The 14,830-nt window shown below is 42.8% G+C and overlaps 2 protein-coding genes across 2 annotated transcripts; both read left to right on the plus strand.

The window, feature by feature from the left end:
- Window positions 1-3,414: 3,414 nt before the first annotated feature.
- On the plus strand, window positions 3,415-7,624 carry LOC136422184 (uncharacterized). The gene is made up of 4 exons (XM_066409829.1): window positions 3,415-3,649; window positions 5,742-5,819; window positions 6,275-7,415; window positions 7,589-7,624. The coding sequence occupies exons 2-4, from the start codon at window positions 5,755-5,757 to the stop codon at window positions 7,622-7,624; spliced, it is 1,242 nt and encodes a 413-aa protein (XP_066265926.1). The 5' UTR covers window positions 3,415-3,649; window positions 5,742-5,754.
- On the plus strand, window positions 7,377-10,617 carry LOC136421794 (uncharacterized). The gene is made up of 2 exons (XM_066409357.1): window positions 7,377-9,255; window positions 9,686-10,617. Exons 1-2 carry the CDS (start codon window positions 7,668-7,670, stop codon window positions 10,204-10,206), a joined length of 2,109 nt encoding a protein of 702 aa, XP_066265454.1. The 5' UTR covers window positions 7,377-7,667; the 3' UTR covers window positions 10,207-10,617.
- The last annotated feature ends 4,213 nt before the right edge of the window (window positions 10,618-14,830 follow it).

A 14,830-nucleotide genomic window follows, 5' to 3' on the forward strand; every position in this document is an offset into this window, starting at 1 on the left:
ATTCAACAAAACACAGTGTATCTGACTCTCTTTGGTAAAGGGAGTAAAATAATTGAAATATAAAATTGTAGCTGTACAGATTGTCGTAGAAATAATAAACGACAGCAGTGTTATATGGGTGGCACTGACATACTTATGTTGGGGACAACACCATGTGGTAGAAAGTTTGGTCAAGAATATTGTATAATAATAACTTTATTGCAAGTTCATGCCCGAAGGCTAATTGCAGACAAACAAGTACATGGGAATACATGGGAATCAAAAATAGTTATCTAGACTACTGTGAAAGTTCTAAGTTAACTAAGGTTGATTATGGTTGGGTTTGACTTCTTTTTTGAAGGCAGTGGAAAATGAAGAGACCCACGTTTTTTATCGTAAGTGGGTTTGTTGATTTTAGTAGTGATATGGATTTTTGTAAGCTATTCAAATGGTAAAAGCTAGGAGAATTAACGGAAGCTGTTTTATATAAATCGTTTCTTTTGGCCTCATATAGAGGGCATTGGCAAATGAAATGTATTTCATTTTCCACTGCGTTCATTGTACAAAACTTACACATTCTCTCGTGAGCGGGCAGCTTTTTATATCTACCCTTTTCTATTTCTAGTGGATGTGCGCTTATTCGTATCTTACACACAGCTGACCGTTGTTCAAAATCTTTGTTGGAAAGATATTTTTCCATTGAGTATTCTGTTTTAACATTCCTATAAAATCTTAACTTACTGTCATCGATGGATAATTTATAAAGAAAACTTTGAATGTAAATGTCGGTCAGCCTTTTTCTTAACAATGTACATATATGTTGTATGTCTAGATCGAGATTGTTGGCGTTCCAGATAAAGGAGTATCCGCTATTGTCAAGTACATCTTTCACATGTTGTAACCAGTTTGCTATTCACTTGGGAAGACTGTTGATACAATAGAGCATCTACTTGTAAAGGATGAGTCAAAGGATAATGTACGAGAAGACTAAACAGGGTAGTCGAGTGGACCGGACCGAGAGTTTAGGAGTTCGAATCCAAGCAGTGTCGCTCACCCGACATGCGCTCTACTGGAAAAGGTCGCAGTCCTTAGGGCGGGACGTTAATCTGTGATCCACTGTTTAATGTACTTGTCGAAAACTAACAGCTAGGGGCATTTCCCTGCTACAATGAACCTGTAAATATCATACATAGCGTCTGTCTTCTCTGTCACGACCAGTGGTAGAATAGCTCTTAATTCAGTGAGCTAAGCTGGTTCGAGATCACTTATACTTTCACCTGCCATGTGAGACTGTTTAACATTGCTGTATATTTTCACATTGCCGGTCCTCCGGTACAACTTCTAAATCAACGTAACTTTCTACCAAATGTGTTAACACCCAGTACTGATATAAGTTGAGCGGTCCCCCGAAAGTGCGAAATGGAACGAAATGGAACGAAATGGAACGAAATGGAACGAAATGGAACGAAATGGAACGAAATGGAACGAAATGGAACGAAATGGAACGAAATGGAACGAAATGGAACGAAATGGAACGAAATGGAACGAACTAAAACATATGTAACATTATGAAATGAAATACCAGTAGATAGCGAAATATAAGGAACGTTGTAACATTCAGAGTAGACCGGAACAGGAAGTAAAATACATAATATAACGTGTTTTATTTCTTAAATCTATTTGATAATACTAAATACAACGTTTTTGCCGCGTTTTTGTGGCTAGATTCTTCCCTGAAAATGGGGGCGCCGCGTGCAAAGAGCTCGGCCGTTCTTCCTTGATTTTACCAACTATCTGCAAATGAACTGCTGGAAATAGCAGGGAAAACAAGCTAACGGAACTGAGTATCGAAGTTAGGACTAGATTATACAGAAGTTGGTGGTAACATTGCACCTCATAATTCACCAAGAGGGCATGAGGCAAGCGTAATTTCATTATTCATACAGCGTGTTTGCGTGTTGTGTGAACCGTGAAATACATTTCCTGCTCGTTCACACCCTCCCTTTGTTTTGCCGTGAACAAGGAAGCAGAAATGTCTCCAGAGGTAGTTCCCAGTCCACGTCCGTGATTGAATGGAGTGTGAAGTGTCACATTGGTGACGCAGGCAGAGCTGCATTTGCATATCATTAACGGATGAGTCCATTCTCCGACAGACGACCAGCCGAACAATTGGGTGTATATAAAATCGTTGTTGCGCATATATGCATATGCTACGTACTAGTTATGGACTAAAACCGTATGTAAATAAAACTGAGAAGTCGGAGTTTGATTCAACCTGTCGGTAGCACGCCCACGTGCACAGTTACGGTGCGCTGGCAACAGTGGCGGTTCATTTGCATGCGGGGCTCCATTTGCAACATGTTAACACGCAAACACGCTGTATAAATAATGAAATTACGCTTGCCTCATGCCCTCTTGGTGAATTATGAGATGCAATGTTACCACCAACTTCTGTATAATCTAGTCCTTACTTCGATACTCAGTTCCGTTAGCTTGTTTTCCCTGCTATTTCCAGCAGTTCATTTGCAGATAGTTGGTAAAATCAAGGAAGAACGGCCGAGCTCTTTGCACGCGGCGCCCCCATTTTCAGGGAAGAATCTAGCCACAAAAACGCGGTAAAACGTTATATTTACTATTATCAAACAGATTAAAGAAATAAAACACGTAACATTATGTATTTGTTTCCTGTTCCCGTCTACTGTGAATGTTACAACGTTCCTTATATTTCGCTATCTACTGGTATTTCATTTCATAATGTTACATATGTTTTAGTTCGTTCCATTTCGTTCCATTTCGTTCCATTTCGTTTCATTTCGTTCCATTTCGTTCCATTTCGTTCCATTTCGTTCCATTTCGTTCCATTTCGTTCCATTTCGTACTTTCGGGGGACCCTAAGTTGAGCACACCTCGTCACAAGAATCGTGAATTTCGATAGTAGAATTAGTTGAATGGGAGGGGGGTGAAGATGGGCGGGCGGGCGTGCGGGCGGGCGGGTTGGTAAACAAACAAAAAAGAGATGACCTAGATAATTAGAATGACTCCTGTACAAAGAAACAGAGGCTGGTGGAAAAATACATAAACGACGATTGATTATGAGTCAACAATGGGCAGTGTTCTATCCAACTAAAATTATTCTCGCTGGCAAGATTGTCAACAGTTGCAAAATTTCAGTTAACGCGTCAGGCAGTAATTGCTTCACTACAAGCTAAGAGTAGTCTAGAATTTTTCTACTCCTAACCTGGCTCCCTTTACCTAGCTAGCCCCAGGCAAAATCCGATGATACATAACGGAACCGGTTTTACATCGTCCAAGCTATCAGGTCTTGCTTAGTAGGCAGATTGGTTTAAGATCAGTGTACCGTACCGAAATGCGTTCAATGCGTTGGTTTGAGTGAACTTTTGCTTTTTACTTATCGCACACGCTTGCAAGCGTGGCACTAACACCACAAAATGCAAACGCCGTCCTGAAATCTATCAGCTGATATACCGCGACACTAGGAACATCGAGTTTCCACAGCTGACCTTTGACCGGAATTCTTAGACAACCTCCATGTTCCTTCCGGGCCAGCTCCGTTCGACCAGAATGTGACGTGAGGCTGTCTCAAGACGTTTCCAGGCCATTGAGGAAGTCACAACATTTCTTAGAGCGTCTTGGCAGGGACGTAAGAAAGGTAAGGAAGACGCCCGATTCCAGTAGCGCTGGTACGCGGTGTAGTGATTTCGGAAAAGGTTTTCTAGGAATTATGTTTCAGTGTTAGTATGTTACGTTACCGACATCTAGAAGTGATTTTCCGTGTGGCCGGATGTTCAACCCACGCAAGTATCAGACCTCCTTGGTATGAGTCACCGATTTATGTTTAGCTTCACACAATAGTTCATGTGGCGAGTCACAACCATGGAGGGGTCCTACAGTTTCACAAAACGACGCAGTGTGTGATATTTAAAAAGAAAAGGTAAGTTGCCTGGAATTCTCTTAAGTTAAGGGGGTGGGAGGGTATAAACCACTGAAAAGAGTAGCCTATATCCTAGGGCGGTTGGAATATTTTGTTGCTGCCGTCCTACTTCTGATGTCAGGAGAACAGCAACATCTGTTGTAGAAATACTGGTATAGGATACAAGCATTTTCAATTTGAAAGGAGATGATAATACTAGCCTCGAACCACAGACTTATTTCACTGGCCTACAGACTTAGGCAGGTATGATGTATGTTTAACTTAGCAAAGGTATTCACTGTTATGGGACAGATAGACTTGTAGCCTCGCTACCAATCAGTAAAGCATGTTCAATTGGAAGGGCATGATCATACGCCTCGAACCACAGACATATTTCACTGGGCTATTTACTGTTGTGGGATATACACATGCATAGGTAGACCGCTAGTCTCGAAACCGATCATGGCTATTCGGCAGTCTCCAAGCAGATGTTATGATGGTTGCGTGTCGGATAGAAAGGGGCTGGTCAGAAAACGTTGCGACTTTAAAATCCTTCCATAACATTGGAGATTATTGTTTGAGCCGTCACGTTATTTGGCACCTAAAATGAATTTCATGTATATCAAATCTTAGCTCGTACATGGGTGATGGGCTCAAACTTTGTTTTGTATCTGAATGATAAGTAGATACTTATATGTGTCGTACAGTATTTATATCTGAAATTGTCTTATCTTGTATTTGTGTGTGTGTGTTTTTTGTATATGCGTATGTGCGATGTTCTATCAAGGGGTGCCTCTGTTATATGCGTGTCTCTTGGGGACGGCTCTACTGTGTATTTTCTCTTTTATGTTTGAATCTTTTAAACAAGATAAAGTACAGTGCACCGTTAAGCGTTATGTTGAATTAAACACAGAAACATATTAAAAACAGTGGCAGAAGCGTATACTACATAGAACGCCTTCTTACAACAAAATGTCGCACATGTTATTTCAAGCGTAACGTTGTTTAAAACTGCATGACTGAAGTTTATGCCCTTATAGTATCTTAACATATTTGATGATATCGACTTCCGCTAAATAGTAGTAATGAAAGAATGGATTTCAATCACCCTGAATCTGACTCCGTGGAGATGATGATACATGTACGTGGGGTGAGGTCATCTTAAAGCCCAGAAGGTCCACCCTTTTGGGGGAAATTGGAAGATATGTGGCTTCGATTAACCTTTAAGCTAAGGAAGTTTGAACATGAATCCAGCCCACGCATCTAGTAGACACGCAGTACACGTTTTTGCCACCTTTGTCGTTTCTTTTTGTACGTTTGTTTGTTTGTTTATTGGTTCGCACAGATAAAATAAGAAACAGAGGCAAAATAAATTGTGGAAAGAGGATTTACTGCATATTTGTGATTTCTGATACATCTTAGTTGTAAGGCTGAATAAGAATGGTTCGTTGATAATTGAAAAGGGGCCATCTAGATCTAACTTTGTGACTTTTCCCGGATTTCTAGATCCCATCTGTGCCATGCTGTAAAAACATACTTTTCAGCAGGTTGACCACTCCTGTATTGAACGAAAAAGATAAACAAACACTTTTTCTTTACTTGCTATAAAACACTACTTGGACAGTGTGCAGAGATGCAATTTGTGTGGGTCAATACTTGTACATACTATAAATACTTCACGGAGAATTGTGTCCTACGGACTCTTGTTTTGGATTTAGAAGCATTCATTCAAATTAGACAAATATGCTCTGAATGGAAGATAAAGTAGCATAGCTTGTGTAGAATTTGTACAAATTCTTAATTTTCCTGCTTTCTGTGTTGTACGTAACAGGTTGCCGGTCAAGATGCCTTCCAGTCGGCCTCAAGTGTTCGGTCTGAGCAAGGATGTCACCCTGGCCGTCCTACCCAGGTTCGTATTGTTTGTTGTTTGTGTGTTTGTTTGTTTGTTTGTTTGTTTGCTTTGAATCAAAGTTGAACTGCAAATTGCAAACACAAAAATTGGACTTAACCAAATTTTCGACTGATCAGCTCCATGCTTTGCCAAGGAATGAGAAATCCACTGCTTCTGTGACGTCACGTTATGCAGATAGAACACGTGACTCGGTGAGCAGTGGATCATATGTTGCAGAATGTCTATGGCGCCCCCCGTCTCATTTGGGTCCAATTTTTGTGTTGGCAATTTGCAGCTCAACTTTTTTCAAAGCAAACAAACAAACAAATAGCATAGTTCTATCAACACAGATGAACTTTCAATATGTTTGTTGTTTGATTACTTCAAAATGTTTAGTATTCATAACAAATGATTTATGTCGAAAAGAACTCTACGGTCTAACTTTAAGGAATGTTGAATGTTTCATTTCTCAGGCTGTACATGCAAGAGGTCCTGATCGAACTTGGTCGGAGAGACATCGACTTCCGACAGGTGCTGATCACGACGCTCCATGACGTCATGGTGCGGGAGTACCAGCAGCTCGACAGCCAATCCGAGCCGACCACCCCTGACGTCACGTGCCACGTGACCCGGAGGGTAGGGTACGGCTTCTATGATCCATCGTCATGGGCGGGTGAGCTAGTTGGAAGACGCGGGGTGCCGGTAGACAGGTATATAGAGTCGTACAGGGGAGACGCACACATGGACGCGCCCACGGACTTAAGCATGCGGTCGGTAGATAGGGAAGAGGTCAGAGAACAAGAGCGAAGAGATACGAAGGAAAGTTACCAAATCGTCACAGCACGGCGGACAGACCAGGAGCGGTGGAGCCACGCACATGCGTACACTGAATATAACACTCATCGCCAAGAGATGTCGCATGACCACATGCCACAAGAGGCCGAAAACAGGAAGATATTTGACAGGCCTTCGTCTGAAGATGAAGACAAGTCGCCGCTGGAACGTCGGGATGAGTACGGGCGTGATCCTTCCACGTCTTCAGTGTCACAAGATGAAGAGTATCGCTATCGAGAACAAGAAGAGAACAACGCCACGCTTTCGTCGGATGCGTCAACGTCACCGGACACAAGACCACCTGACCGACACTCGCAAAGTAGCATCACTGCAACATCTTCTGAATGCACGGCTGCACAAGAAACTCCACAATCTCAGTATCAGAATCAACCGGAGGTAAACGTCTCTGACACCACCAACCGACCGACGTCACTTGGTTCACGATTTATCTATAGAAAGTCTGGACGAAGCTATAGTAGGAAAAAAATTACACACAACCTACCAACACTACCTGTGCCGCAACAGTCAATATCATCCAGCCAGACGCAGACAGAGACTGATGAAGACGGTCATTTGCGTTTCTCCGCTGCATCGATGCAAAGAGTGCCCAGGGGCAAGAGAAAAACAGACAAAAAAGACGTCTGCAAGTCCATCGCTACGGTACCCGCAGACGAAGCGACATCTTCTAAGCGATCAAAACGCCATGATAGCGGCGACCTAACGGTACACCACACTAACGGCATTTCACCCGCCTATCAGAGACCATCAGAAGACAAGATCGTACAATATCGTGACCTGTCTGTAGACGCGCCACAAATTCTTCCCTATTGGACACAACCCAAAAGTCCATCCTTACATATAGAATGGGTATCTTCCATTTCAAAGGACTCGGCTGCGTCTTGGAAGAATGACAGCGAAGGAGAGAGGAAAAGCGAAAAAGACCTATCTGACAGGAAGTCGAGTACTCCTCACGAGACATCAGAAGATAGTGCAGCAACTGCAAGTGACTTTTCGAAACCTGCGTCATCTGCGATGCCAAACGTAGCAGCCACTCACCGAAACCCTCTACAAGTGGACGGTGGCGCGACAAAACACCAATCCAGAGCTCAACAATCACAGAAAATAAACGTAGCTTACCCTAGACAACATGAAAGTAACAGAGCCCCAGCAGAACAAGAACACGGACAGGATAGGTCGACAATACCACGGGAAGAAGCATCGCCGACAGTAAGACAGGGAGATAATGGGGATTCACCAACGTCTCAGTCATCTTTTCCTGCAGTACTGCAGGAACCAGATGGCTCTTCACATAAAAGAGAAAGCATATCACAGACACGAGAATCTTCTCTACCCTTAAAATTAAGGCAATTCATATTACCAGGTATGAGGAAGCAAAACAATAGGGACACATATGTGACTTCTAGAGCTACATCTCAAATGCCATTCGAAGCGATAGATTCTTATCACAGAGAAGAAGAAAGTGGAAGGAAACATTTAAGAACATCAAAGGACATTGTGGCGTCGTTTGGAAGGCAAGATGAAACCCACCTACAGGGGTTGTCCGGGACTAAGGTTGACAGCAACCTTCCTTGCTCAAGAAACACGGAAAATTGTGAAGAAAATTCTCACGAGAGGATGACATCAGACATCACCAATTCCAATCCGAAAGAGCCAGGGACTGTGGATGAAAATGCTTCAGGCAGCGTGTTGTCGTCGGTTTTTCATGAAGCACCCATTTACAAGAGACTGGAAGAACACAGGAGCAGACCATCAATGAACTTACAGTCATCTTCAATGCCACCAGAACCGATTGGCTACGCGGAAAGGCAGCTACAGAGAAGTGACACATCCTCGGTTCCACGCCCACTCATTCCCTCTTACCATGGACAAGGTGGACGATCTTCAACAGAAGCTCATATGGAACCCGTGCTATCCGAACTAACTCCCTCTGCAGAAAGACAACTCAACCATCAGACAGCGCAGCTTTGCGAGTCATCCGTAGCGTTCCCTTACCGCAGACGGAATGGTGAAAGTTCTGTAACACAACCTCACGATGGTCCTCCCTCTACAGTGTCGACTTCACTTGAAACTCTGCCTGGGTTCCAAAAGCTTGTGCAAATCAACGGTTCTACGGTCTGGGTCCCACGTACCTTTGACACAATTTCACCACTGACGTATCCTCCTGTTCACGTCAATCCGGGAGACACGGCCCACGCACACCAGTCATCACCGTCTTCTCATCAAGTAGAAAATATCGAGAAGCATCCACAGGGAGAGCCTGTACCAATGGAGTCTCACGAAGCCATGCCAGCTCGCCACCAAGTTGACAACAACAGAGTTAACCCTCGTGAAAGTCAAACGTCAGAAGAGCAGTACGCATACCAGGAACAACCGCCGGATTTTCTGACACAGGGAGAACTCAGCATTGTAATCAAAAAGGAGCCACTGTCACCCCTAAGCGACTCCGTGAATGAGGAAGAGAGAGAGTTGATCCAAGGCGTCCTTAGCGGCGCGTCTCTGACGGAGAGTCTGGAACAACAGATGCTGAACAGCGGTGACGCGCCCAGGGGAACGGAGGGCGAGAATCTGGAGAGGCCGCCTGGGTCGGAGCATGAAACAGGTAAATATTCTTTTTTGTAGCTGCAGTTTTTTCGCATTCTTTTGTGTTGTCACATCTGGTTGGCTACTTGCACGGTTCAAGAAGCGATAGCGTTGCAAAGAGCCAAACAGAAGCCGAGACACACAAGATGCAAAAACAAAACAGTTGTTGTGTTTGATAGTTTATACTTTTTCAGGACTGATGCAATACAACGGGTCCAATACAACATGTACTTGTATGTATGTACATGTATGTATGTATGTATAAGGTCATTTAAATCTGTCTATGTAGAAGGCCATCATTTTCTGAACAGGAAGCAGATTTCGCTCCGTGCACAATATCATACTCCTGATTGATTGATTGATTGATTGATTGATTGATTGATTGATTGATTGATTGATTGATTGATTGATTGATTGATTGATTGATCGATCCTTTCCTTGCCGACTAGGTGCTGACGAAGGCTCATCCTCTGCGACCTCGGAGATATCTGACGGCAGCCGGAAGTGGAGGAAACTGTACCACTGCCCGCTGTGCTCCTACTTCACTCGTCATCGTGGCAACGTCAAACAACACGTGCGCGTCCACACCCGTGAGAGACCCTTCAAATGCCCCATGTGCGACTACACGGGCGCCAGGAAGGAGCACGTCCAAGTCCACATGAAACGGCACACCGGTGAGAGACCCTTCAAGTGCGACCACTGCGAATACAGGACGAGTCGGAAGCCGGATCTGGTGAAGCATCTCCGCACGCATTCCGGGGACCGCCCGTACGCCTGCCCGAAGTGTGCCTACCGGGCGGCCGTGCAGTCTGCCCTGGTCAACCACCTGAGAACTCACACCGGGGAGAAACCCTACAAGTGCCATTTCTGTAACCACTCCACGGCAAGGAGAAGGGAGCTGTTTAAACACATGGGGAGACATAGTGAAGAGGAGAGAAATTACGCGGTCGAACTATACGGTAAAAGATAAACACTGATGCTTTGCAGAGGGTAATTTGTCCGTAGGCACGATTTCCTGACTTAACTGAGTGATATCATGATAATATTTTGATTGACACAAAGTGTACAGAATTTAGATAAGAAAAATATAGCATAGACCGCTTCTGTGAGTGTATTTTACTCTTGAGAAAATCACACCCAACCTCCATACATGTAAATCTTCATGGTTTGATGACCAGGAACATCATAGATAGGGGTTTGCTTGCTTCTAGTATGTAAATTGTGGATAGATATTCTCTTGGTCATTGGTGATCAAGTTTTTTTTTGTTATTGCTTTAAAAAGAGGATATGGTATCAAAAATAGAGATATTTGTATCTCTGGTGCGCCTGCAATTTATTCTTCTCTTAGGGTTTATGATTTTATACGTGAAGATATTCATCACAGTCTACTACGCATGTATAGATGAATATGTATACAGTCAGAGTTGTCCAATAGAAGCTGTTAAAGATGGTTGGTGACGGTGACAATGATTTTGAAGTACGGTGAAAATCTCATTATATATTCGCAAAATGTATATATTTTGTAACACAGTGTTTTATCTAACTTTTGTGAAATGCTGCCAGTTGAGGAGAATTCTGTTTTTCTATAACTTTGAGCCAAGCTCACATCTATTGATATTTTATTACTTTCCTTATGCTTCCATGGTTTATTATTGCCACATGTGGATACGGATATGCTAGCTTCCTTTAATGTATATGTATGATACAGCAAATAGGGTTGGGAATAAGATATGTATATATTTATGGATTGTTTATGGACTGTCATACATTCTTGGTAGACATTACCATCTTCTCTCATGTGTTATTGCCTGGTGTATCCCATATGCTGCAGTAAAAGGCCAGTGATTTGATTATAACTAATAGTTTTGAAAAGGGTATTATGGCTTGTATTATAATATAACACGATTTAAATAAACTACATGCAGAGAAATGTAATGTAAGCATGTAAAAACAAGACAAAAATGATTATTCAATGCTGCAACATCTTGCCATAAGGCCAGTATATATATCGTTAAGAAATTGACACGTATATGTTCATTTGTATGACCAAACATAACGCCAGTATGCCTCATTGTGTAATACAGATTGTATGTTGCCAATAAAGGAGACTTTATGTTTACTTGCAAGCTGGTGGTTATTAGTAAACTAGGAAGACACTGCCTGCAAGTACTCTTACAAGGGAAGCCATACGAGTAAGGCCATGCAAAGACATTATCTTGTCTGCGTTTATGCAAAATAAGAATTGAATCCACCTGTAAGATCACACGCTGGTTGCGTGACATACAATCTAAAACGGACCTCGACGAACTTTCATACAAATGACATTTTCGGTACATGTACGTAGTAACACACCCGGTGTTCACTCGATCACCGAGCGGTTGTTATATTCGCCAAGAAGGTAGCTAGCAGAAGAAAAGGACTCTTTTTACACAACCAAGAGATCTATTCAACCGACGTTTCGGTGACCATCTGTCACCTTCCTCAAGGCAATTCAAGTGACTTACCAACCTGATGAAACTATTCACGTAAGGTAGCTAGCATATTTTTGTGTGTGTGTGTGTGTGTGTGTGTGTGTGTGTGTGTGTGTGTGTGTGTGTGTGTGTGCGTGTGTGTATGTAAATGACCAGCATAACTCGAGAAGGCTTGGTCAGGCAGCGACCGGTGGTGATTTTTGGTGCTCCGCATTTTTCTCCAGTACGGCCCCTTTTGGGGAGCTCTGGTAGCGAGGTAACCACACATACACGTAGATAGCGTAGTTACATACATATTTCTCATGTTTAGCGTAATCTGGATGACATTCTGCACAGTATTATAGCACAGAATCTATGATGAGCCAGCGAGGGCGCGCGCGTCGGGTAGCCATGACGCGGCGCCATGTTGGATTCATCTTTAATACTGCCTTTTGTCATGGCACTCACGATCTATCGACACTTCGTGTGCGCCACTAGAAGTCTAGAACGAGCAGATAACATCACTAGAGGGTTAAATGTTTTCTCTAGCAAGGGAGGTATTGAGACTGACGATGCTGGGTAGACCACAAAGTGCTAAATTCACCAGAGGCTACGGGGCGCCGGTGCCACTGGGTTTCAATTAAGGGCCCCTCGGGTTTCCTGATGGCCATCCTCATACTATCTGGCGATGTCCACAGTAACCTAGGTCCAGTTACTCTCCAAGCAGAGTCGTGGGTCCGGCAGGTTTTTGACGGGTTTTTAGGCGTTTTTGTCGGGCTTTCTACTTTCTACTGCTTGGAGAGTAGGTCCAGTCAGATACCCTTGTGGTGGTTGCGCCGGTCGTGCCGTAGCTAACAACCATAGAGCCATGCAATGTGACCACTGTGATCAATGGGTTCATATCAAATGCTGTGGACTAGGAGACAAAATGTACAGGCACTACCAAAATTCTTCGTGTTCGTGGATCTGTAATAATTGTGGCATGCCCAGTTCCACCTCCAGTCTGTCACAAGTTGACTTTCATTCCTGGATCAGTGATAGAGAGGGCTCCTTCTATGGACCCCTGCTGGACTGAAAACCCAGATGTCATCAGTGGTAATGAATCATTCTTAGACCCGGAGGTTGCAAATGGTGAAATCTTCCCTGGTGGGTATGATGTATACCGCAGGGATAGAAACAGCCAGGGAGGGGGCCGGGAGTGTTCATAGCAGTGAAATCTGACATGGTCTCGACCCCAACTTACGACCGATCGGAAGCAGAAGTGGTATAGGCAACAATACAGCAGGCTGGCTACAGGCCCATATGCATTGGCTCAGCATATAGGCCCCCCAGCTTACAATACATGGACACGTTATCCCAAGCGATTGAACACATGATAGCAAAACCATCACCGCCCAACATAGCTCTATTTGGTGACTTTAATCTCCCTGACACAAATTGGGACGCAAATCCCGCCATAGTCAACCCTTCCCTTCAATACGGAATGGCAATTAACCAGATCAGAAATTTATTGAAACAACACAGCGGAGGCAGATTTAACTCATGTAGTCCTCACGCCCACAAGGGGAAGTAATATTCTAGACCTTGCTCTCTTCTCAAACTCACATTTAGTACAACACGTGGAATAACTAGCCCGGGAATAAGCGACCATGAGGCAGTTTCAGTAACCATGGAAACTCACAATAAACCTAACAAAAAGAAACCCCCCATAGTGAACATCTATAAAAAGGCAGTTAAATCAGGACTATCTAAAGGACAACTAGACCTAGGGGAACAGCTCAAGGAGAGAAATCCGTCCAATTTTAGTGTGGAGGAGATCTGGGAATATTTCATCAAGGTCCTAAAACAACTGATGCTTAAATATATACCACAAAAAAAAAGCTGTCAGGAAGACAGTCCACTGCCCGCGGGTATAAGCAGCACCCAAGAGATCTATAAAGAAAAGCTCTACAAGAGAGCAAAAGAAGCTGTCTGAACTTGACTGGGACAGATTCAAGAAGCTGAGAAGAGAGGTTAAAAGAGAATAAAGAAAGCACACTCAGAGTCAGAATACAACAACATCATGAGCGAAGCTCTCGAAGACCCAAAGAAGTTTCTCTGACTATTCAAATATGTGACATTTGTAACTGATGAAGAGAAGAATGTTGATGGATAGAAAATGAAGACCTCATTTGCATACTTGATGAGAAACTACTTTAATTCCATACTGGTAGATGACTGCAATTTCATACTTGTGGCATTTGGAAGCTATGTGAATGTGAACGTCGTTGATTAAATCATGCGTGAACGTTGACAGTCTAAGATGTTTCATTGCATTTGAATACCCAGTGTAGTTCCTGCCCATGATGGTATGACAAGCTGTTTTCTGCGTTTGTTCTAACTTCTAGTTAATTGTGCTGTATACACATCTTCAAGAACAGTTTAATGTTGACAGTCTAAGGTGTTTCGTTGCATATGAATACCCAGTGTGGTTCCTGCCCATGATAGTATAATAACAAGCTGTTTTCTGCATTTGTTCTAGCAAGGACATTATATAAATAATGGGGGGGGGGGGTCTAGTTAATTGAGCTGTATACACATGGTGTTTCATCGGATATGAATACCCAGTGTAGTTACTTCAGATGATGGTACAACAAGCTTTTTTCTGCATTTGTTGTACACATCTACATGGACATGTTACTGTTGAATCAAGTTTATGAAACGTCATTGGTTGAATACAGGAATAAAAGACCTTTTCGTTATGACATCATTTTTCGCCTCAATTCTTGTTTAACAAGATTTATGATCTGAAAATTTTAAAATATAGGAATCTTGTTTTTATAGGAATCTTGTTTTGTTTTTTTGCCCGCCTTGTTTTTTTTCACCCTATCTCATTAATTTTGGAGTCTGCGGAGGATGTCATCCATAAAATTTACTTGCTGTGGTCTTAGATATAGTTAACTTACTGCTGGAAATTCAACTCTATCCATTCAAAAAATCCACAAGACAATCACATTTCCATGCTATTGACCTTTGCCCCTTGGCTCTCGTACTCAGAACAGCAGATGGCCAACATGTTCATTGCCGAATCAATTTTACAAAAACAAAAGATAATATTTATCATACTTATCATAAGATTATCATACAAATTGTTTAATAACGTCA

Source organism: Branchiostoma lanceolatum, chromosome 16, assembly GCF_035083965.1.
Source record: "Branchiostoma lanceolatum isolate klBraLanc5 chromosome 16, klBraLanc5.hap2, whole genome shotgun sequence".
NCBI lineage: Eukaryota > Metazoa > Chordata > Leptocardii > Amphioxiformes > Branchiostomatidae > Branchiostoma > Branchiostoma lanceolatum.

Coding starts and splice junctions, on each gene's coding strand:
- LOC136422184 (XM_066409829.1), top strand. CDS start 5,755: ATGCCTTCCAGTCGGCCTCAAGTGTTCGGTCTGAGCAAGGATGTCACC. Junction 5,820..6,274: donor ACCCTGGCCGTCCTACCCAG/GTTCGTATTGTT, acceptor TTCATTTCTCAG/GCTGTACATGCAAGAGGTCC. Junction 7,416..7,588: donor GACCATCAGAAGACAAGATC/GTACAATATCGT, acceptor CCTATCTGACAG/GAAGTCGAGTACTCCTCACG.
- LOC136421794 (XM_066409357.1), top strand. CDS start 7,668: ATGCCAAACGTAGCAGCCACTCACCGAAACCCTCTACAAGTGGACGGT. Junction 9,256..9,685: donor TGGGTCGGAGCATGAAACAG/GTAAATATTCTT, acceptor CTTGCCGACTAG/GTGCTGACGAAGGCTCATCC.